Source organism: Rhinatrema bivittatum, chromosome 12, assembly GCF_901001135.1.
Source record: "Rhinatrema bivittatum chromosome 12, aRhiBiv1.1, whole genome shotgun sequence".
NCBI lineage: Eukaryota > Metazoa > Chordata > Amphibia > Gymnophiona > Rhinatrematidae > Rhinatrema > Rhinatrema bivittatum.
Genome location: NC_042626.1, coordinates 10,821,082 through 10,843,519, shown reverse-complemented (window position 1 = coordinate 10,843,519; position 22,438 = coordinate 10,821,082). Strand labels below are relative to the sequence as shown.

At 39.2% G+C, this 22,438-nt stretch overlaps 1 protein-coding gene across 1 annotated transcript in view; it reads left to right on the top strand.

Moving 5' to 3' along the window:
- DENND2C (DENN domain containing 2C) overlaps positions 1-22,438 on the top strand; it is a 132,428-nt gene that overhangs the window by 52,873 nt on the left and 57,117 nt on the right. The window contains 1 exon segment of the mRNA XM_029573427.1: positions 20,836-21,890. Coding sequence (XP_029429287.1) covers positions 21,025-21,890 — 866 coding nt within the window. The 5' untranslated portion in view covers positions 20,836-21,024.

Here is a 22,438-nt window from a genome sequence, read left to right as displayed (position 1 = left end):
TCCCTCATTAAACCATGTCTGTCTATGTGATCAGTGATTTCAAAATGAATTTTAAAAGCACTGTGCACTCTAAAGCTGGGATATACAAGCGTGTCTCAGGCTGGTACACACTGCAGGACTTTAAAAATCGCCCATGTACATGTGTATCTCCGGATACCTGCATAAACAAAATATTAAAAAGGGGTGGGGTGGTGGCATGGTCTAGGCAGAGAATGGGCGGGACATCGGCATTCTGGGAAGGTCATTTGAAATGTGTGAGCTGGGGTCCCCTACCGCGTAACTTTACTTCTGCTATGGATGATGTGTACGTTTTAAAATTAAGAAATCAGGGATAGTCATCAGGGTTTGAAGGGTCGAGGCTAATAGGATAAAATGGAGGAATGTTAACTAGGGGGGTTGGGAAGTTGGGAGCCTTTACCTGGGTGAACTGGGAACGGATTGAGGAAACTGTTAATAGCGTTGGTGCATGTATCTAATAGAATCCCCCCACTTACTCGGTACAGCCGGCATTTGCGCACACAAGTGTGTGTCCATACAGAATTGCGCACATATGTACACGCTTACAGCTGATTTTATATTATACGCACATATATACACATATGTTATAAAATGGCTGTGTCCATTCGTACAAGCCCACACAGTTGTTTAAAAGTCACTGTCTTTGTTTTTAAGAATAGCTTCTACCATTTTTCCCAGTGGTTTTGTCAGGCTCACCAGTCTAGAATTTCCCAGATCACTGTTGGAGTCGTTTTTCTAAAAATTGGTTCATATTGGCTACCCTTTAGTCTTCAGATACTGTGTATATTTTAAATGATAGGTTGCAGATCACCAGAAACTATTGCGCTGGAGGTGGACCCTTGGCCCGGTGCAGGATTGGTATGGTCCTCTGGTCAGATCCAGAGAGTGCCTGCCACCAGGAGGCAGAGCATACAAGGAGAGAGGCTAGCTGGAGCTTCACCAGTAGCAATCCACGGTTTTCGCAGGTTGAGCCCTTGGGTACCTGGACTGCCTGGACTTAAGTGGGCCTCAGAGGGTCTCCCGGAGTGGTAGCTGAGAGTTGTGCCCACCACGAGCAAAGGTGCGTGGCTGGTGAAGAATAGAGGAATTAGACCTGAACAAGGATCACCGGAGACTTCTGGAATGCAGCAGGGGATGAAGGTCCTCCGGGCGAGATAGGCAGCACTTATTGGTCTAGTCTAATGAAAGCTGCGGGCAGTGTCCGAACAGGCAGGTCTGGTGGTCACAGGAGCAAACAGAGTATCCGAGTGTAGCGCAAGGGTCAAAGCCAGGGTAACTGTCCAAGGGTGGTCAGCCAAAGCAAGGGTCAGTTCCAAGATCAGTCCATACGTAATCAAGATGAGCAAAGGTCAGTTCAAGGCAGCAGTCAAGCGTGGTCAGGAGACAAGCAGTGGTCAGTTCCAGGCAGTGGTTAGATGTGGTCAGAAGGCAGGCAGTGGTCAGTTCCAGGCAGCGGTCAAACATGGTCAGGCAAGCAGAGGTCAGTACTGTGAATCAGTCTGAGAAGTACGACAAGAGGAGGAACAAGGAGCAGGAATCAGGAGAGGCACTGGAACACAGAGAGGACCACGGGAACGCAGGAGCACTAGAACAAGACTGGATCAAGGAAGCAGGTAAACGCAGGAACAGCACACTAGTTACACTGAGGTGTCGACCCAATTGCCAAAGTGAGGCTGTGGGGCCTGGGCCTCGCCTTATTTATTTGTTATTTGTTATTAGTATTTATTCAATTGTCTCCAAGTTCATTTTCCTGTTCCATGTAAGACTCGCATGTTAAGTCACTCCAATGTTATATGTAAACCGAAATGATTAGCAACATTGTTGCTAGAATTTCGGTATATAAAAAATGTTAAATAAATAAATTTACCCAGACTAAATGAGGTCATCATCGGGCGCCGCGGACTGGCTTCCCGCACTGGGTCCTTTAAAGGGCCGTGCAGTCCGCGCACGCACACCTAGGAGCAGGGCCAATGCCTAGGAGGATGCTGAGCCCCGGCATGAAAAGCGCTGCAAGTCAGAGGGCCCCGTGGACCTGGAGATGCCCGAGGGCGCCGCGGGCGGGAGGCACTGGCGGTGGCCGCGAGGGATGAGGAGCCAGAGTTGGTAGACAGGAGCGCAAGGTGAGCAGGCCCGGTTGCGGCACCAACGCAGCCGGGACGCGCAACAGAAACAGGTCTGCAATTTCATATTTGAGTCTCTGAGGTGAATACCATCTGGTCCTCGTGATTTGTTATTCTTCAGTCTATCTGATTTATTATATCCTCCAATTTCACAGTGATTATGTTTAGACGCTGAGATTGAGCATCATCAAAAAATGTTTTCAGCGTGGATATGACACAGTCATCATTCTCAGTAAAAACAAGGACAAGGAATTCATTTAGTTTTTCCATTGTTTACTTGTCCTCCCTGAGCACCCCTTTTTCTTCCTTGGTCATCTAGCAGCCCAACTGCCTCCCTTATAGGTTTATTGCTTCAGATGTACATGAAAAAGGTTTTATTACTTGTTTTTACTTCTATGGCAAGCTTCTTTTCAAATTCTCTCTTAGCATGTTTAATTACTAATTTATGCTTTTCTCTATTTTCCTCATTTGGATCTGCTTTCCAGTTTTGAAAGATGCCCTTTTGGTGTTAATTGCCTCTTTCACTTCACTATTAAGCCATGTTGGCAGTCATTTGGCTTTCCTTCTGGTCTTTTTTAATGCATGGAATTCTGGTCCTTGAGGATGGTAATTTTAAACAATGTCATTCCTCCTGCAAGTTTTTTAACTTTGTCAATTGATCCTCTAAAGGATTTCCTCATTTTATCAGTCTCCCTTTTTATAGTTAAATGATATTGCAGTAGTTTTCTTGTTATGGATCCTGAGTGCCTTTTTTGAAGGTCATGGATCTTCTGGCTTCTACCAATCCGATCAGTTCAGGAAACAGGAATATAAATTAAGTTACACTTAGAGCTAATTCTTGTTTGGGCTTGGTAGGCTTTGCAGCATTAAATATGGGAACAGGTATTTATTGGTATGCTGTTGTATTATTCTTAACTTTTGTAAATACAGTTAAAGTTTGAAGGGTAATGAGATGAATAACACCTGCACTGAGTGGGTTTCATATTAGTAAAAAGAACAATTGTTCTTAAATGATAATTGGCCTCATTCACATTCTGCATATGTGGTTCAGGAAGTGGAATGCTATTGGGAGTCTGAAGGGAATGCACTTAGAGTGTGCTATTTTTGCTAGTAGTGGAAAGAAGTCAAAACTGATCATCTAAATATGTTTAAATGCCAGAAACTGAAAGCTCTTCTGGTTCGTCAGCCAAATTATTTCAAAATAATGTAGAATGGGAAAATGTCTCTAGTAAACTGCATTAATGGGATAATTTTCAAGGGACTTCTTCACATAAAACAGTGTTTTATTCAGAGAAGTGGCCTTTTACAACATTGCCACACACCATATGTGGGTAGATTTATGAGGTAAATTTTCAAAAGATGAACGCATAAAAAATAGCACATGCATGAGTAAAATGGCATATGCATGTAAATTGTGGTCTGTGAGTAAATTTGCATATAAAAAAGGATGTTACAAACACAATATAGCTTAATTCCCTCACGTATTAACAACAAAAACACTCCCAATCATAAGGAACGTTCTTAATTCTGAAAAATACTTTTTAAAATTATATAGGGAATTAGTATCAGAGTTGAGAGTGCTCTTTTCAATACAGTCTCCAGGCTCTTGCCCGCAATGGGCTTCAAGCAGTATTATACATGAACACTAGACTTTACATTATTTACTGCTTCCCATATATCATTTTTTACTGCTTTTTATTCATTTCCCATAAACTTATTTGTTCTTTTTTAAATCCTTCTTCACAATTATTAAAAATAATTTGTTTTACTTATCTTTTCTTGACTTCACGTGTAAAATCTAGTGCTCATGCATGATACTGGTTGAAGCCCAAGCTTATGCAAAATATTTAAAGAACATTGTACCATATTTTCAACCAACTGCCATTGATCACTGTCAAAGACAGAATGCCAGGTTTGATGGACCTTGGTCTGACCCAATATGGCATGTCTTATGTTCTTAAATTGTAAAGTCTTATTTTGTGAGCCCTCTAAAGTGAATAATTTCCCAGCATTTTGTTATTGAAGAAAATATATTTTCCCTTATATCTCTTCCAAGCCTTTACTTCTAAATATATTTACAACTGTACCTTTAGCCCTTCATGAGATAATTTCATTTCACAGTTGCCACTATAATATAGTTTACTTCATGTTCGGGTGTGTCGATGCTAAATATTTAAATTGTTGTTAATTTGTGGATTGAAGGCCTAATAATCTTTCAAAAATACACATGCTGTAAGTTGTGGCATGTTTAAGTTTTGCTTCTGTGCAGACACAATAGAAGGATATGAGCCCAAAGACATTCTGGGAATGTTCAAATAAGCAGATAAAGTACCTAGGAACATAAGACTTGCCATATTGGGTCAGATCAAATTCCCATCAAGTCCAGTATCCTGTTTCTATCAGTGTCCTCCTACTGGTGGTGTTTGAAGTTTAAATTACAAGTAAAGGTGCCTTAACTTCCACTGAGATATGGAACTGATATGGAACAACTGAGATAGTTGTTTAGCTCCTGTTTAGATGTTTGGCTAGTCTAGTACACTGATTCCTAACCTGGTTCTGGAGCCACAACCAACAGGTTTGGGTTTCAGGATACCTACAATGAATATGCATGAGCTGTATGTGCAATACATAACTACATCATGCATGCTCATTACGGATATCCTGAAACCCAGACCTGTTGAGTAAGGTTCAAGGTATGTGTATGAACAAGTGAAAAAGGCTGTTTTCTGAATTGCAAAATCGATATCACTTGGGCTTAATTATTCTATATCTACTCAGGGCATTCACTGGACAAAGCATCCAGGGCAAGGGCTCGTTTTGACACCTTTCTTTCTTTTTGGGCCTTTGTACCCACAGACTCAGACTGACTCAAAAGGGCAGTGTGGCAACACCTTCCCCTGGCTTGGCACCTTGGGCAGTCACCCTGCTTGCCCACCTTTTGCAACAACCCTGTCCCTACTATCCTAAGACAAATTGCTTAAATGGGAATTTAGTCTTCTTTTTGTTTTTCAGTTCGGCATCCCATTTTATACTTCCAATATAGAGTTCATAATAATGATTAAGAATAAAAGAACCAGTTATGTCACTGATGATTTAGTTCACAATTAGTGGATTAAAGCATCCAAAAAGATAGCATTGATTTTTTAATGGTAACAGGGCTTCTAAACTGGGTTTAAAAAAAAAAATATATATACTTGTACAAGATAATTGAACTGCATTGGTAGGACCACTGAAAAAACACACTGTTAGTACTTCTGATATTGGCTTGTTACTAAAACCCACGTATGCCTTTTTCAAGATGTCCTTGATGAGCAAAATGTTAGATTTATTTAAAAAAATAGAATAAGAGCCAACTTGGTGGTTCAGTGACAAATACTGTACACTGCAGTGCAGAGGGATTTGATTCCCAAGCTTGGCTTCTGCTCTCCATGCTGGCCAGGGCAGGGGATACTGCAGAAGCGGCATTCCCAGGCCCTGAGGATGGGAGTATGCCATCACTCAACAGCATCATCTAGTGGCCAGATTTAGGGTCCAGTTTAGCTGGATTACAGAGGGAGACATGGTTTGTGAACCTAGGCCAAGGATTGTCACTGTATGTAATGACTGGGCTGAGTTGGGTGGGGGATATAATATAACAGGAAAAGCCCAAGTAGTTGTGAATGAAGGTTAAGGCTTATGGTGCTGTAGCTCAATAGAGGCTAGTTCCAATCTGAGCTGTAAACCCAAAGAAACTAGGAGGAAGCTGATATGAATGCCTGAAAGAAATAGTACCATTTTGGTGAGAGAGAGAGAGACTCAGTCTGATACTCTCTAGATATGGACCATTGTGAGGGGGCACTTTGATTCGGGGTGGGGTTGGGATTGGGGGGTGTTGTTACAGACCTTATAAGTGCAGCTCTTTTAAAATCTACCCGATTCTGAGTGCATATGGTGCTTTTATTGGAGGAGAGGCAAACATGAAACAAAGTGTATATCAAAGGCATAAGTACCATTATTTTCTAAGATTTAGGGCCTCACTTAAACATTTTTTTCCATACACAAAGAAAGAAAACAAGTCATTCTTTAATAAGCCCCTTAGACTCTAAAGTACCATTTACAGTTTTATTCCTGAAAATGTTTAGTTAAATGGGTACTTAATGCTGAAATATTTTATTTCTCAAAGGTCTTTCGGTTATTATAGGGAAGCTGCTTAATAGCTTAACATTTCTGATACAAAGTAGTTCTTATAAAGACTAACATCCAGTGGGATCTGATTCAGTCACAGCAACTTAGGCATGCATCAACTTCCTTCTTTGGGTAAAACTGCTGACAGGACTGAGTCAGAGGGAGAGAGGAAGCTGATTTGTGATGCTGGAAACCAGGACTGGCCACAGCGGTCATTGGCAACTGTCTGCATCACAGAGAGCGTTTGGCTTCTGCATGGTACAAATCTATTTTTGACATTATAAGTTATTACTGGACAGCTCCTAATTGCCCAGCTGTAACTTACAAAGAGCTGTCAAAGTTCCCTGCTTGTGAAAAGGAACACTTCAAACTTAAATTTACCTTTACTATATCATATCTGCTAGTAATAACTTCATTTACACAGTAATGGTTCCTGTAACAGTAACTGCCATATTCACTAATTATTTATCCATTTGACCACGGTCTCCTTGCATAATATCCTAAATAAATGTAAAAGGAATAATTTTCTAACTGCACACATTGGTGCAAAGCCTGCTGATACTTTATACCAGCAGACATTGCTCCAGTTTTTAAAGTGAAAGAACCCAGGTAGTTTCACTTTGAAAATTATCTCAAGAAAACTACATGTAGCATGTTCTCTCACCCTAGCTTGATGGTACCCATAGAGTCCATCAAGCTAGGGTGAGAGAACATTTATTAATTTATTTATTTATTTTAAATCTTTTATATACCGACATTCGTTTGCACATCATATCGGTTTACATGGAACATAACAATGTACATGGAACATGATTAAAATAACGATAAATTTATCAGGTTACATGGAACATGTCAGATTACATGGAAAATATAAGAATATATTGAATGAGAATAACATAACATTAAAAAGATTTTGAGGGAGCTAATTGCAGGAATGACAAGGATAACGTAAGGTAACATGGGGAGAATAGCATTTCATATCCGAGGTAACGTAAAGGATGGTTTAATACAAGACTGATCTAAACATGGGGGGGAAAAAGGGGCGAGAGGAGGGGTAAGAAGAAGGAAAGACTAAGAACATTAAAATAGAGAGGGGAAGGATGAGAGCGGGGAATTAAGCAAATGCCTGTTTGAAACATAGTAGAAATTTCATCTTTTTGAGACTTTCCTCGCTCCAAATGATGCCAAATCTTCACCAAGGTGTACTGTGCTGTTGGTACATCTCATTCTACATGCGAAACTGGCCCCTAAACCCTATACCCCCACTAACACCTCATCTACAGAACTATAAATACTTAACTAGTGTGAGAGCCTTGTAGATAGTCTCTCAGTCTCTCTCTCTCTTTCTCATATCACAGGGTGCACAAAGTTTACTGCACTATGCGAAGTGCTAAATTAGTGCACCATGCGATAATACCTATGCGAAGTGGTAACTTTTTGCATGATGCGATAACTTACCAGTTTCCATAAACACTCCCATTTTTGGATAATGCATGCGCTATCCATGCATAATTGATGAGTCTAGGCCTTAGTTGCTTAGTTGCTTGTGACACTTATCCTTGAATATCTGTCTCAGTAACTTGTATGGGATTTTCTGACAGCTTATTGTAATATAGGGGGTATGATACTGTCGAAAGATCTCTGTTACAAACATATGTTTGTCAAGTATCACTACTATGCCCCCTTTATCCAGAGGTTTAATTACCACACCCTGATCCTCTGACAAGTGATGTAACACTGCCTGTTGTGAGAAATTCAAATTTTAAAAACATTTTATGCTTTGCTATTCCATAATACTAAGATCCTGCAAAGTTTTCATTGGCCTCTTGGTTGCCTCTCTGTTTACTCAGTCATTCAGTTTAGAGGGATGGCGTGATTTAGGAAGAGGCTTGGTGGTGCCACCTTAATAGTCTTTACAATTCTTTTATATCCATCCCTAGATCTGTGCCTTTCCACAATTTTGTGTTCTTTTGACAGCCCCTTGGTGCTCATGGTTGCTTTGAAATGACCTGTCTATCAGAAAAAAAAAACTTGCTAAATTTATCCTGTCAATTGAAACAGTACAATTTAACACAAGTGTGGCCAGTTCACTTGGTGGGTGCTTTTGAAAGCAGTTACACCTGATCTTAAGATATTTAGGATTGCTACAGAAATACAAGGGGGATGGACACGTATCCAACCAAGCTATTCCCTTTTTTTTCTACTTCACTTTCTAAGGAATTATGGAATATATTTTTCACTTGGCAGTTTTGGGGTAGGGTGTGTAATGCATTTTACTTCAAGGCTACAATACAACAAAAGATGAAGAATTTGGAAGGGAGTGTAGGTTTTCTATAGCCACTGTATGCATATATGTTATGGAGGCAATATTCAGCTGCTGAGTGGCTGAGCTAGTTAACCAGATAAATGTATCTGGCTAGCTATCAAGGTATATTCAGCAGCATGGTTGCGCTGCTGAAGATAACTGGCTGTCTTAAAGTTAGCCGGATATGTTGTCAGAGACATGACTAGAGTTAGCCACTCCTCCCCGGAACACCCCTGAAGTAGCTGGCTAAATTCTAGCCAGATAATTCTTTAAATGTGCCGGTTTCGCCATCTGCCATTAGCCGGTTTCAGTTATCTGTCTACATGCCTTTTGAATTTCGACCTTCATATATCTATTATCCAGATATGATGAAGTACATGAGCTTTGAAGACCACATTGATTTCTTCAGAAGAAAGGACCTGTGTGGTCCAGAAAGCTCATGTATATCATCATCATTTTTGGATAATTCTTTGTTAGTCCAATAAAAGGAATCAGCCTGCAGAGAATTCAGTAGCAATATACCTGTGAAGGCTGAGCACAGATGTCCAATAATCATTCATAAATATAAGGTCCTGTCTTGACTTGCTGCTTACTTATAGTGCAGGTGAGTTCCTTCTGCTAGGTGGGTCACTTGACTATTTTCAGCACCATTGATTATCTGAAAATAAATGGCTTTGGATCATAGTCTGGAAACTTCTGGTAGTGTTTTTGGCTTGAATATGTTGCATTTTTTGTTAAATGATTCACCTCTTTATGTTATTTCTAATTGGGAATGATTGAAATTTTAGCCAGCAAATTGTTTCCTTTCCTTTCCTTGCTCGCCTTACAAACACATGCTCAAGGTAACAGTAAAACAATGAATAAAATAAATATGAACAAATTGTTCAAAGAATAAAGAGGAACAAGTGCATTACTGAAGTTATAGTTCATAATTGAGTTTAAAATGTCAAAAATGTATAGCAATTAGCATGTAAGGTGATTTGCTCACAAATCAGGCTCAAGTTGTACAATATGAAAAGGTACAGAATTTAAGAACTGGGACAAATCATCTGAATTGATTTTGTGGAAACATGATCGGTGCTGTTTGCTCTTACAGTAGCTTGGTATATTTGGCTGATTTTGTGGAAACATGATCGGTGCTATTTGCTGTTACAGTAGCTTGGTATATTTGGTTGATTTTGTGGAAACATGATCGGTGCTATTTGCTTGGTATATTTGGCTGATTTTGTGGAAACATGATCGGTGCTATTTGCTGTTACAGTAGCTTGGTATATTTGGCTGATTTTGTGGAAACATGATCGGTGCTATTTGCTGTTACAGTAGCTTGGTATATTTGGTTGATTTTGTGGAAACATGATCGGTGCTATTTGCTTGGTATATTTGGCTGATTTTGTGGAAACATGATCGGTGCTATTTGCTGTTACAGTAGCTTGGTATATTTGGTTGATTTTGTGGAAACATGATCGGTGCTGTTTGCTGTTACAGTAGCTTGGTATATTTGGCTGATTTTGTGGAAACATGATCGGTGCTGTTTGCTGTTACAGTAGCTTGGTATATTTGGTTGATTTTGTGGAAACATGATCGGTGCTATTTGCTTGGTATATTTGGCTGATTTTGTGGAAACATGATCGGTGCTATTTGCTGTTACAGTAGCTTGGGATATTTGGTTGATTTTGTGGAAACATGATCGGTGCTGTTTGCTGTTACAGTAGCTTGGGATATTTGGTTGATTTTGTGGAAACATGATCGGTGCTATTTGCTGTTACAGTAGCTTGGGATATTTGGTTGATTAATATGGATAAGAATAGCTGTTGTTGCAAGAGAATTCTTTGAAAATGGAAGATGCACTACTTACTGGATGAAAGATTATTTTCTCAAAGCAACTGAAAGACTAGAATTTGAGGAAAACTGGAGTTGCATTTCTGGAGTAGATTAGTAAAACCTTTCCTTAATTAGCTCAAGGCCCTTTTATTTATTGCCTCAGCCCTTTCCCTTTTGAGCAGCTTTTCTGAGCTGATAATCTAAACTGGTTTTGGTTAGCTTCTGCAGAGCTGTTTAGCAGCAGTATTTGTAGGCCTGTGAAAAAGCTTTTGAAAGAAGCATTTATGCAAATGAATTATATTCAGTGCAATAGTTTAAGAGGGGAATGCTTACCTCTTTATAAGAAAGATCCCTTTTTTCAAGTATTTCTTTATTGAATTTAAATCATGTTTACAAAGGAATATGAAATAAACATGAATAGGAAAATATACCAGAACATCTATTGGTACAAATACAGAAAAGAGAAGAGAATCACATTTGTCAAATATAGTCCACATTAATTGGAGCCAACACAATAAGAAAACGATACTAATCTCTTTCCCTATGACCAATGTCTAACATTATCAAATGGATTTATCTAACAGAAAAGTTTCCAAGTGCATTGGATCTACAAAAACAAACGTATTTCTCTGATAGGTAACTATACACTTACATGGAAATTTTAAGTAGAACAAAGCACCTATAGATAAAACTCAAGGTTTTAATTTAAGAAATTGCTTCCTCCTGATCTGTGTCTCCCTAGATACATCTGGAAAAACCTGTACTTTGTGACCACAAAATAAAGACTCCTTAAATTTAAAGTATTGCTTGAAAAGCATTTCTTTATCCACACTCAATGCAAAAGAAACAAAAAGTAGCTCTAGTGGGGACATTATCATCAGAAGTCTGCAAAAATAGAGAGATCTGGACTAGGGGCAGGGAGCAGAATATCCTCATTTCCTGTCTCACTGCCAGATACCTTCTTTTTGTCAGATATATAATAAGAATTACATATAAAAAATGTCTTATCTGGCAGGAATTGCAAAATTTCAGCCACATAATTCTTGAAGTATTCCTCCCCTGAAATCAGAGGAGAGTAAGGAAAATTCAACAAATGATGCTTATTGGACCTAAGTTTGTTTTCAATGGAGTCACATTTAGTGTAAAGCAAAATCCTATCGTTAATTCCTGCACTGGACATTGATTTCAAATTAGGAATAGAAATAGATTGAGCAGACATTGTTGACTCTAAGGAAAGAAACCTGGCATCCACTTCCTGTAATTTACTAACAGTATCCTTAGAAAAATGACACAGCTGAGTAACAGTATTAGACAACTTGGAGTCTATACTTACAAAAACTTTCCAAATGACTTTAAGGGATATATCTCTAGTTGCATGCCTTGGTTTAGACTCCTCCATAGTTCCTCCAAAGGAGACTTGCACTGGGGGTGAAATAGGGATAACCTTCTTCCCATCATTTGTCTGTGCCATATTAAAATCAACTGATTAGGCAGTGTCTTCTAACTGATACGGAATTGGCCCACAGAGCTGAACAGAAATAACTTCATGTTGCTGAGTTAGGATACTCGGAATGAGAGGCAGAGACCTAACTTCAGGACTGAAGGAGGTATTCTCCAGTTCTGTATTCACCTTCTCATGCAGTGATGAGTTGGTTATGATATATCGATCCATGGGACCACTAATAGGAGTTAGGCTTGAGGCGGGCAGAAAATCTTCCTCTTCCTCTTTCTTCCCATTCTTAGCCGAAAAGAAGATCATAAAAAAAAAAAATGGCATAAGGGGTGCACCTCCTTATGTAGGCCCCCTTATGCAAGGCTGTTGTCAGCGTCAAGTGACCGTTGTTCCGGTGCGCTTCTCTCCCAAAGTCCGGCAGTGGTAGGGCAGAGAGCTCCAAGAAAGATCCCTTTTTAAGTTTTTTTTTCTTCATATTTGTATAGGCCAATTTCTCTGTTGTGTGTTTCCACAGCACAATTGATACTAATGAATTTTTATATTTTTAGAATTACCTTTCTTTTTTAGACATTCATTTTCTGTTCATATTAATTTACTAGTATACAAAGTTTTAAGAAAAATACATAAAATAAAGGACACTTTACAGTGAGATGAGGAAAAGAATAAACTATTTTAACAGTACAGTATAGGAAATGACTCAGGATCGCTTCCAATCACATTTTCAGAGATTTTTTAAACCCTCTCCATTCAATTTGAGAGGAAATAAGCAAGTACTGATTCCCACTTATCTAAATATTTATCTATGTGCTATTTGATTATAAATATTTTCCTGTCAAGAGGTATTGATGTTTTCATAAAGAACATAAGACTTGCCATACTGAGTTAGACGTTAAAGGTTCATCAAGCCCAGTATCCTGTTTCCAAGTGGCCAAGCCAGGTCACAAGTACCTGGCAGGATCCAAGGAGGTAGATAGATCCAAGCTGCTTATCCCAAGAATATGTAGTGAATTTCTGCAACTCCAGCTCAATAATGGTTTATGGACTTTTCCTCCAGGAACTTGTCCAAACCTTTTTTAAATGTACTACACTAATAACTTTCACCACATCCTCTGGCAATGAATTCCAGAGTTTTAATTATGCATTTCAAGTATATGAGCAACCAAATTGTCAAATGTAGTGCTTCTATGAATGATCCAGCAAGACAGCATCAATCTCTTTGCCAGAAACCACAATAAAATAACGAACTCTTAAATCAAATGAACATAACATCTCTCGCTATCTTTATTTCCCTTAATACCCATGTATGAATGTCAAACTGGATTCTGGTGGTCAACATGATAGCCTGTTTTGCTTCTGTATTGCATACCCTTTCTCCCCCCCACCCCCATTATGGTGACGTTTCTGTGGAAAATTCTTTAGTGTCTGATGAAGAAACTCTTATGATATTATCTGTACCAGTTAGCTTTAGATGTTATATGTTCTAGTTTTAGATTACAGCTTTAAAATCTAGCATTCTCTGTATTAATGAACTTTGATTACGAATTAACTAATTAGCACAATCAACTAGTTTGGTGTAAAAGTGGCATCTAGGAAGAAGGAACAGAGCATTGAGAACAATAAGGCAAGATGAGGATGTGCAAATGTGAAAGGAAAAGGAAAAAGATTAGGAACCTGAAAAATAAGGTGGAACCCTAAGGCAAAGAATAGGAACTAGAGGTATTTGGCAAAAACGTCACTGGGGAGCATAGTACCTCAGGCAGTGATTCCAGTTGGCACCCCCTCATGCCTCCTGGCTGGCTGCATGATTCCTGCGGCCAGACCCCCACATTGGGACATGCTGGGTCACTATTGAGGTGGGGGGAGAAAATATGGAAGGGGTCTGGGCATTGCATAGCTCACCCCCCTCACTTCTGTCCTCCAGTACCTCCTGGCTTGGTACCCTAGTTGGTAGCCCAGCATGCCCACCCATAGCAATGGCCATGGTGTTTGGTACTACACCGCTACTACATTACTACTACTATTACTTAACATTTCTATACATGACATACAAACAGACAAAAAGACAGACCCTGCTCAATAGAGCTTACAAACTAATGACAAACATACAGGACAAGAGACTTGGGGCATAAAGCAAGACAATGTTTAAAAAGAAAAAAAGTTTACAATACTAAAAGCAGACAATCAGGCATAAGATTTAAAAGCTGATTCAAAAAGCATATAGCTGGGCCAGAACTGTCCTGTACGAACAGATACCACATTTGCACAGAAACAGATACACCCACACCAAGGGGTTACTACAGTCAAAGTCTTTTTCATAATGCTTTTAATTTCCAAAAGAAATATTTACATGTTGGGACTGTCCTAGAAACAATGTTGCCAGTTTCTCAAATTTTTTTCATATCTGAATTAAACAGTTGCAGCTAATTTATAAATGTTATAATCCAACTAATAATAAGTTAAAATCAGACAGACCAAATACATTCTCAGATATGGTCTTATTATGAACAAAAATATTCCCGTATTGTAAATGTTTATAATTGTAGGACCGTAAAGTGTGCAGTCAACACATTCAAAACTGTAGGCTGAAAATAACAAATTGGTCCATTTTAATATATTTTGTAAATTTAAGAACAGCTTCTCTGCTATGGAATGTTATCTTCCTTCCTGCTGGCTGCTGACAACTGAAAAGAAAAAGCTGGATGCCTCTCTTGCACTGACACCAGTTCTAAAGCAGAGATCTATGAAACTGAGTTCTCGGACCATTTCAAGATTGTTGGCAGCATTAAACAGCATATGTAGGAATAAAATGTGAGAACCTCTTGATGCAGTTGCAACAAAACATGGCTCTGTGCCAGGGCACCGTGAAGCAAGCTTGTATGCAGCACTGAGATAAGTACTTTTTGGGACACTGTTGTTGTGCTATATGGGAAAGACTCACATATGTTCTTTTTGGAGACACATTGATTTTTGCAGTCTTATTTTGTTTGCATCAAGAAAAATTTAGTTTTCTCTAGCAGATCTGGATTAAATTCAATTATTCTATCACATTTGTACCAGGCTGTAATCTATCTGGTTTGAATGTGCATGGTTCACACTTCTCTAAGAAAAATCTCTCAGTGGACCTACTAGTCATCACAGCCATACTCCCATTTTTCAATAGCTGACTTTCTGGATCTGGTTGCATTACCTCAAATCCATTGTAACAGTTATTAGTGTCTGTGGTTTTAGGCCCCCCTTAAGTTATTGAGGACTCATCCACTATCCAGATACCCCCTTGTCTCACTAAGCCAAAGTGAGAGGGGACTAAGCAGTGGGGCAAAAGCAAAAGTTCCAACATGATTTCTCCTGTGATGTTAACCAACAGCAGTGATGAAGTATTAGCATGATCCACCTCCAAACCTGAAAGCAGCTCAGCTTATGCTCCTAATGAATGCACAGATTACAGTAAGGTAGAAGCCCTGGCTATCCTCTGTGTTATACATAACAGCAATGCAAAGGGGTCTTGAAACTATTCCAAAAATGGGTTTTGAAACTTACACAATTTTTTTATGCTGGATCCCAATGCTATGATAATTGCAAATTCTGATTCAGTGTGTAAACTGTTCTTATGCCTCTGTTCATTTATGTTTATTGTAATCCACCTTGAGACCAACTTTGGGAAAAGGTGGAGTATCAAATGTTCATAAACTAACCAAATAAATAAATAGATATGCCACTGCAGGGCTGCACATGATAATCATTTCAGTCTACTTAATTATCTTCCTGGAGGAGCTCCAAAGTCCTGAAGATTTGTGATTCATACGGACATTCTATTCAGTAGAATTTCACAAGCTTCAGCTTGCATCTTAACCTATATTAACGCATTTTAGACTATTCTAGATATTGAAACATGGTCAGTTTACTAGAAGAGTGTGTTTCCCTGACACATTTCTGACAGTTATCTTAAGTGTGTACTTTTTTGTTTTGGCAGTGGTCCCTCTGTTTTTGCAAAGCATGCTAAAGGACTCCAGCTATCCTAAAGCATTCCAAAGCTGAGGCTTTCCAGGACAATACTGAATTTATATAGTTTCATAAAGTGTGACAAGCTTTACTGATGAAAATCAAAAGCTTAAAATAAATTGGAAAAAGAATGTTAACAAAGAAAGCCAGGTACTATTAGAGGGCTAAGTTCTGTCAGACATATCTGCATTAAGTGTTAGAGGTGTGCCAAGTGACTGATAATTCCATCTACCTGCCAGTAAGTTCTGCTTGCTTTTACTTGCCAGAACTTGTGTACTGCCACCACCCAAACATTTTTTACTAAGTTTTCTACACAGTAATTGGTCAAGCATTTTCAGTTATTTTGGTCATGTTTTCGAGCAACTTTATTAGGATATTTAGGTTGGCTTTTTATTTTTACATTCTCAAGCTCTATTGCTTGACTTATCTCTATATCACATGTCACTGATCTGTCGACAGATTTAGATAAAGTAGTGTGATTGCCTTGTCAGTAATGTTTGAAGGGTCTAGTTTGATATTTATTCAAAAATGTCTCTTTCCGGTTCTGTCATGAAAACAAACTTAGATGTAAAGCAGCTTACTGCTTCTTTGGTTTTGGAATTCTGGGAAATATGTCATGGCAATCAATAACAAAATTCTCAAGCCTTGCCACCAGCTATGTGACCAGCAACTTTTAGGTTTTTTTTATAGATTGGGATATCTAATATTGGGCCAATAAAAGAATTATCTAAGGATAAATATGGTATATAAGCTTTTGAGACTACATAGGTCACTTCTTCAGAAATGAATGAAGGCTCACTATCCAATCAGATTTGGGTTGGATGTTTGTGCATGGAAATCAAATCAGGAAATACTTGCCGTGCCTGCGGACCAGCAGGTACATGTTAGGAGGCACATAGGGAGATTGGCTTATCTCCAGCTTGCATACCAAACTCTCTGACAAAGAAGAAACACAGTCTTAAAAAATCCAGAACAAAAAAACAAAATCAGGGAAGTCAGACAAAAAAAAGAGAATCTTCCCATGCTTCCCTCCCTCCAGTTTACACACCTACCTTCAACTTTGTGTTGATGTTATATTATGCCTCATCCACTGCCCAAAACTGGCAGAGCTGGAAGGGGAATTTTTTGGCTCACTGAAATTTAATACTGAGATGCCAGCATTTGAAAATTGATAACGGACATTTTAAAAAGAAACCGGGGAATCATTTTACCCTTCTGTTTAAATTCATTGGATCCAAGGAGATTATTTTAAGTACAGAGTTGAAAATGGTTCAGTTTTTTCAAGTAAAATAAGAGGTTACCCTTTTAGTGAGGGACATGACATGGTTTCTATTGTAATTTTGAATAAAAAAATCTATTTTAATTGGAACTTCCTTAAGAATTATGATATGAAGCATGATAAGAGGATCAAGATGATTAAACATTGGGAGAGTGACTAAACTGACTGGAAAGCATCATCAGTTCTTGGATCTTACACTGAGATGTAATGATTTCCTGGAATATGAATCACTGAAAAAAATAAGCCCTGCTTTCCTACAGTCGCATAATCTGAAGTAAACAGTATTAAGAAGCAAGCTTCTAATAAACTCAGAAGAGAGAAAATGGCACAAAATTCTGCAAAGTACCATACTTCAGACTGTGCCAGGACTCACAGAGCCCTACAGCTACCCACATGGGAAAGCCATTCAGCATAAGACGAACACATTCAAGCTCCTCTATTAATGTAGTAGATATTATCCAATGCAGAAAATGTGAAATGGGTCAGAAGTTAAAGACAAGAATAAACTTCCACTGCCACAAGATAACACACCTGTGCGGGAATATTTTTCCAGGCCAGACTACTGTATCAATGACCTTATGATAAGGATACTAATAAAGAACTCCAAACTTTGTGCAATTGTCAAACTGAGGGGGTAAACACAATTTAATTCCATCTTTGTGTTTACTTACATAAAACCGTCTTTAAACTGAAAGACTTATGACCAGTTTTATGACCGTCCGGTAGTTTCTAGTACGACTGGTCATAAGTCTTTCAGGTTAAAGGAGGGTTTAAGTGAGTAAGTACTAATAGGGAATGCCAAAATTATCTAAGAATGCAAGACATTTCAAAGGTATTTATTTAAGTCAAATATATTTATTAAACACAAACATCAGATCAGTACATCCATTATCATAAACAAAAGGAAACATCACAAATACATAAATATCTGGATGCCTCAATTCACAGTAAGGTATTTATTTAATAGAGTTGGTATGTTTGGCAGGTAACTTTACTGGGGAACAAGCATGGAGACTGGTTCCTAAACACCGGGGCAATCTGACACACTATATATCTCCCACTGTAAGAGGGGCACTTTCAAATCAGCGTGGGTTCTGGTGGGAGAGCGGTATTAAATTGGTCTGCCTAGGGCAAGGGTCTATAGACCCTTATAACACCACCCTCTTTCTCTCTCTCTCTCCGCCCCACCCCCCAATACAGTCACGTGCGAGCCTATTATTAAAATATGTGCGTAAATGCTGCACACATACATGCAGCAGGGATATTTTAAATGATACGCATGTACTTACGCGCATGGGGCGGATTTTAAAAGCTCTGCTCGCGTAAATCCGCCCGGATTTACGCGAGCAGGGCCTTGCGCGCCTATTTTCCATAGGCCTGCCGGCGCGCGCAGAGCCCCGGGACTCGCGTAAGTCCCGGGTTTTTCGAGGGGGCGTGTCGGGGGCGGGGCCGATCGGCGCGGCGTTTTGGGGGCGGGACGCGGTGTTTCGGGGGCGGGCCCGGGGGCGTGGCCACGCCCTCCGGAACCGCCCCCGGGTCGCGTCTTGGCACGCTAGCGGCCCGCTGGCGCGCGGGGATTTACTTCTCCCTCCGGGAGGCGTAAATCCCCCGACAAAGGTAGGGGGGGTTTAGATAGGGCCGGGGGGGTGGGTTAGATAGAGGAAGGGAGGGGAAGGTGAGGGGAGGGCGAAAGCGAATTCCCTCCGAGGCCGCTCCGATTTCGGAGCAGCCTCGGAGGGAACGGAGACAGGCTGCGCGGCTCGGCGCGCGCCAGCTGCCCAAAATCAGCAGCCTTGCGTGCGCCGATCCAGGATTTTAGCAGATACGCGCGGCTACTCGCGTATCTACTAAAATCCAGCGTACTTTTGTTTGCGCCTGGTGCGCCAACAAAAGTACTCGAAGGCGCACTTTTTTAAAATCTACCCCATAATATAAAATAAAGTGTATTTCTGCTTGCTTGCCAATATGCGCATTTATGGGCACGCTCGTTCCTTTTTAAAATAGCCAGTGAATTTTCTCACCCCTCTCTAAACATATTCTTCTATTTTACAACTCTAGAGCATTGAAAGCAAACAGCACCACATTACTATTGGAATGCAACCAGTTATTTTATTTATTTATTTAAAAAATATTTATGTTTCACTTATAATGAAACAATCATGCTAGGCGAATTACAATCAATAAAAACAACAAAAAGCAATTACAAAATACATAAAATCATAAGCAATAAAAGAAATACCAAAAATATTATTTACTTAAATATTTGGGCATCGTCATTCCCAGCTCATTCTGCACTGACCTGATGAAGGGCGTTCAGCTGTGAAAGCTATCTGTATCAAGTTAGTCCAATAAAAACGTCTTGCTTACAATTTATTTGCTGACCTTTATTTTTACAGAAAAACAGATTAACAAAAAAATCAAAGATACAAAATATATAAGGCAAGATCTTTTTATTGGACTAATAATACAGTTCTGAACTGGCTTTTGAAAGCTAATACTCTCTTCCTCAGGTCAGAATAGAATGAGCAAAAGATTACATTTACCAGGAAATATAAGTGAATCATAAAACGCATTCCAATGTTAGGGTGAAGGGGGAGGGGGGGGGGGCCTAGATGGGTAATCAGAAGATGACAGGCAACATAATTTTATGGCTGATAATGTGATTAGAAACCTATGTCTTTGAGTCCATTTTTGTCAGTTTCAAAATGTCTGATCATTGTGTCTTCAAAAGTCTTGCATTCCTTCCCTTTCCCCCTGTCACTGACATGCCTTTCATGATTCACTTATATCTCCTGGTAAATGTCATCAATTGCTCATTCTGCTCTTACCTGAGGAAGAGAATATATGCTCTCAAAAGCTAGCCAAGAAATGTATTAAGCACCTGATGTATTAGCACCTGATGCATTTTTTTTGCTTTTATTTTTAACCTTTATTTCTGTGCATTCAAATGGACTAACACAGCAACCACACTACTTTATTTTTGTATGTGCAAGGGGACTAATTCTATTTTCTTCCTTATTTTTCTGGCATTTCTTCCCTTTCGCCCTGTACAAGATGACATACAGCGAACTTGCAAATTATGATGATTGGAACTTCATTTTTTATGTGTAAAATTTTAATTTATTTTCTATTCAGTCACACTCACAAAAGGGTATGTTACTGTGTATCCAGTATCTGAAGAGGAAGCCCATAAAGTCTTAAAAGTTCATGTATTACCTTTTAAAGGACCAACAAATAGATGTATCATACCTTACAAAGACTCTAGTTTTCTTCAGGACCAATAGGCTATTCCAACACTCCTGCATGCATTTTTCAGTCAGTAACTCAAATATATATATATATTTTTTTTTTTTGCTAAATACTGAAGCAACATCCTTTTGCTGGCTATATCTAACTTATCTTGCAGTTATCTGGTGATAAAGACCATGATCATAGCCACTATTGCTTAAGTCGTTACTCTACAGTGCTTTTGTGCAGTGAATTAATATATTAATGTATTAATTTATTTTCTGTTAAATTTGCATTCCAGTTTTCTAGTTTGCTACTTGACTCTTTCTTTGATACCATACTCTTGTTGCTATAGTTAGTATTTCTTCATTACATTTGATGTTGAATTCTGCTTTAATTGTCCAGTTTACTGTGAATATGTAATAATGTACTGTTCACTCTTTGACAGGAATTACTATAGCAAAGCTTGCAGCAATTACAAAGGTAGATTGATATAGCAAGCTGCTGCTGTCTGCGTGAACAGGCACTGACTGAAGTTAACTGAAGGTGGAATAATTTGAAATAATTCAGAAGAACAAGTAGGAAAGAGTGGAAGGGATGAAAATCCCATGGAATTTGTACAGCTTTTGTTGAATGGATGTATTTAAATGGAGCTTTTATGAAGACTCAGATGCCAGTCATGCATCCAACAGGAAACACAGAGAGTGGCTTTTCTCGTTCAGCTCTGAACACACTTTCCAGAAGCCACTGCAAAAACATAAAACAAAAGATTTCTCAGTGGGAAGGAAGGACTAACAGTGAATCTAATGCTGAAAACCAGCTGCCGAAAGACTTTGGGGTGAGACAGCATAATGATCATGTTCCATGTTCAAAGACAAGATCAGGTGAATTGGGGAACAATAAGAGATTAGGACTGCAAAAGAGAGAATACCTGGGTCTGGATTTTAGGGACATCAGCGGAGATAATGGTTCAGACGATTTCCTAAATGAACAAGGTCATGTGTTTGAAATCTCAAGTGAAGAAACAGAGACGAGTTCAGTTTCTTCTCAGGGCAAAGAGTATGGAAACATGAGACAAGGCTTTTTAGAGCCAGAAAAGGTGCTGCCTCCAGGAAATTTTTATACCTCTCGAAGACTGTGGAAAAGGGAGGAAGTCAGTCCAGAAAATAAGATCAAAAGTTTGGCTTTCGACTTGAAAAGAAAACGGGAACAATGCAGTTCTACTGGGACCGAGCTAAACTTAAAAGTACTGGCTGACGAAAATGTGACTGTGAAAAGCTTAGAAAATGTTTACTGTGACTCAGATGGGCCAGATGATAGACCTGCAGTCAATCCTGTACCAAAGCCCCGCAGGACATTTCGCTATTCATCTGAGCAGGACTACAGAGAACACAGAGACAGTAACTGTGAAGAAACTGCTACTACTCCCCCTTCTGCCCTCTCTTGTCAGCATTCTGAACAGAAAAAGCTTGGAAACAGAAAAATACGATCCAGATCCAAAAGGTGAGTTGAATTTGTGTAGGTAGTTAACTTACATATATTGTTTTGTATAACCTTTTGATTTTGGACCCTATAAAATTCACTAAAGAATTTTGCTGTAGATTCAGAGTAGGAGCATAGCTTTCTGATGGGCCAATAAAATGTACTTCGTAGAGTGCACAATTTAACCTGCATTAGTGCGCACATTTTTTGTGCACATACTTTACTGCTGATGCAACAAAGAGTTTTGGCGTATCAGTGTGCATGCAGGTTAATACCCTCTCATGCAATTGCCATGATGCTGATGACATTAGCTATTATTTCCCAATGCAGAGAGGTGCACTGACTTATCTCAATTTTCCAATACCAAGAAAACACAACTCCTAATCCAAGATGGAGTAAAGTTTCCAGGGCTGATGTTAGCCTATGAGTGGAAGTTGGTGTGGGGACCTGTAGGGATTGTACGCACAAAATCGTGCTTTGTGTGCAAGCATGTTTTCTGCACATAAAATATGATTTATGAATACAAATAGTGAGGTGAATCTTAAGACCTGCGTGCAGGTGCATATGTG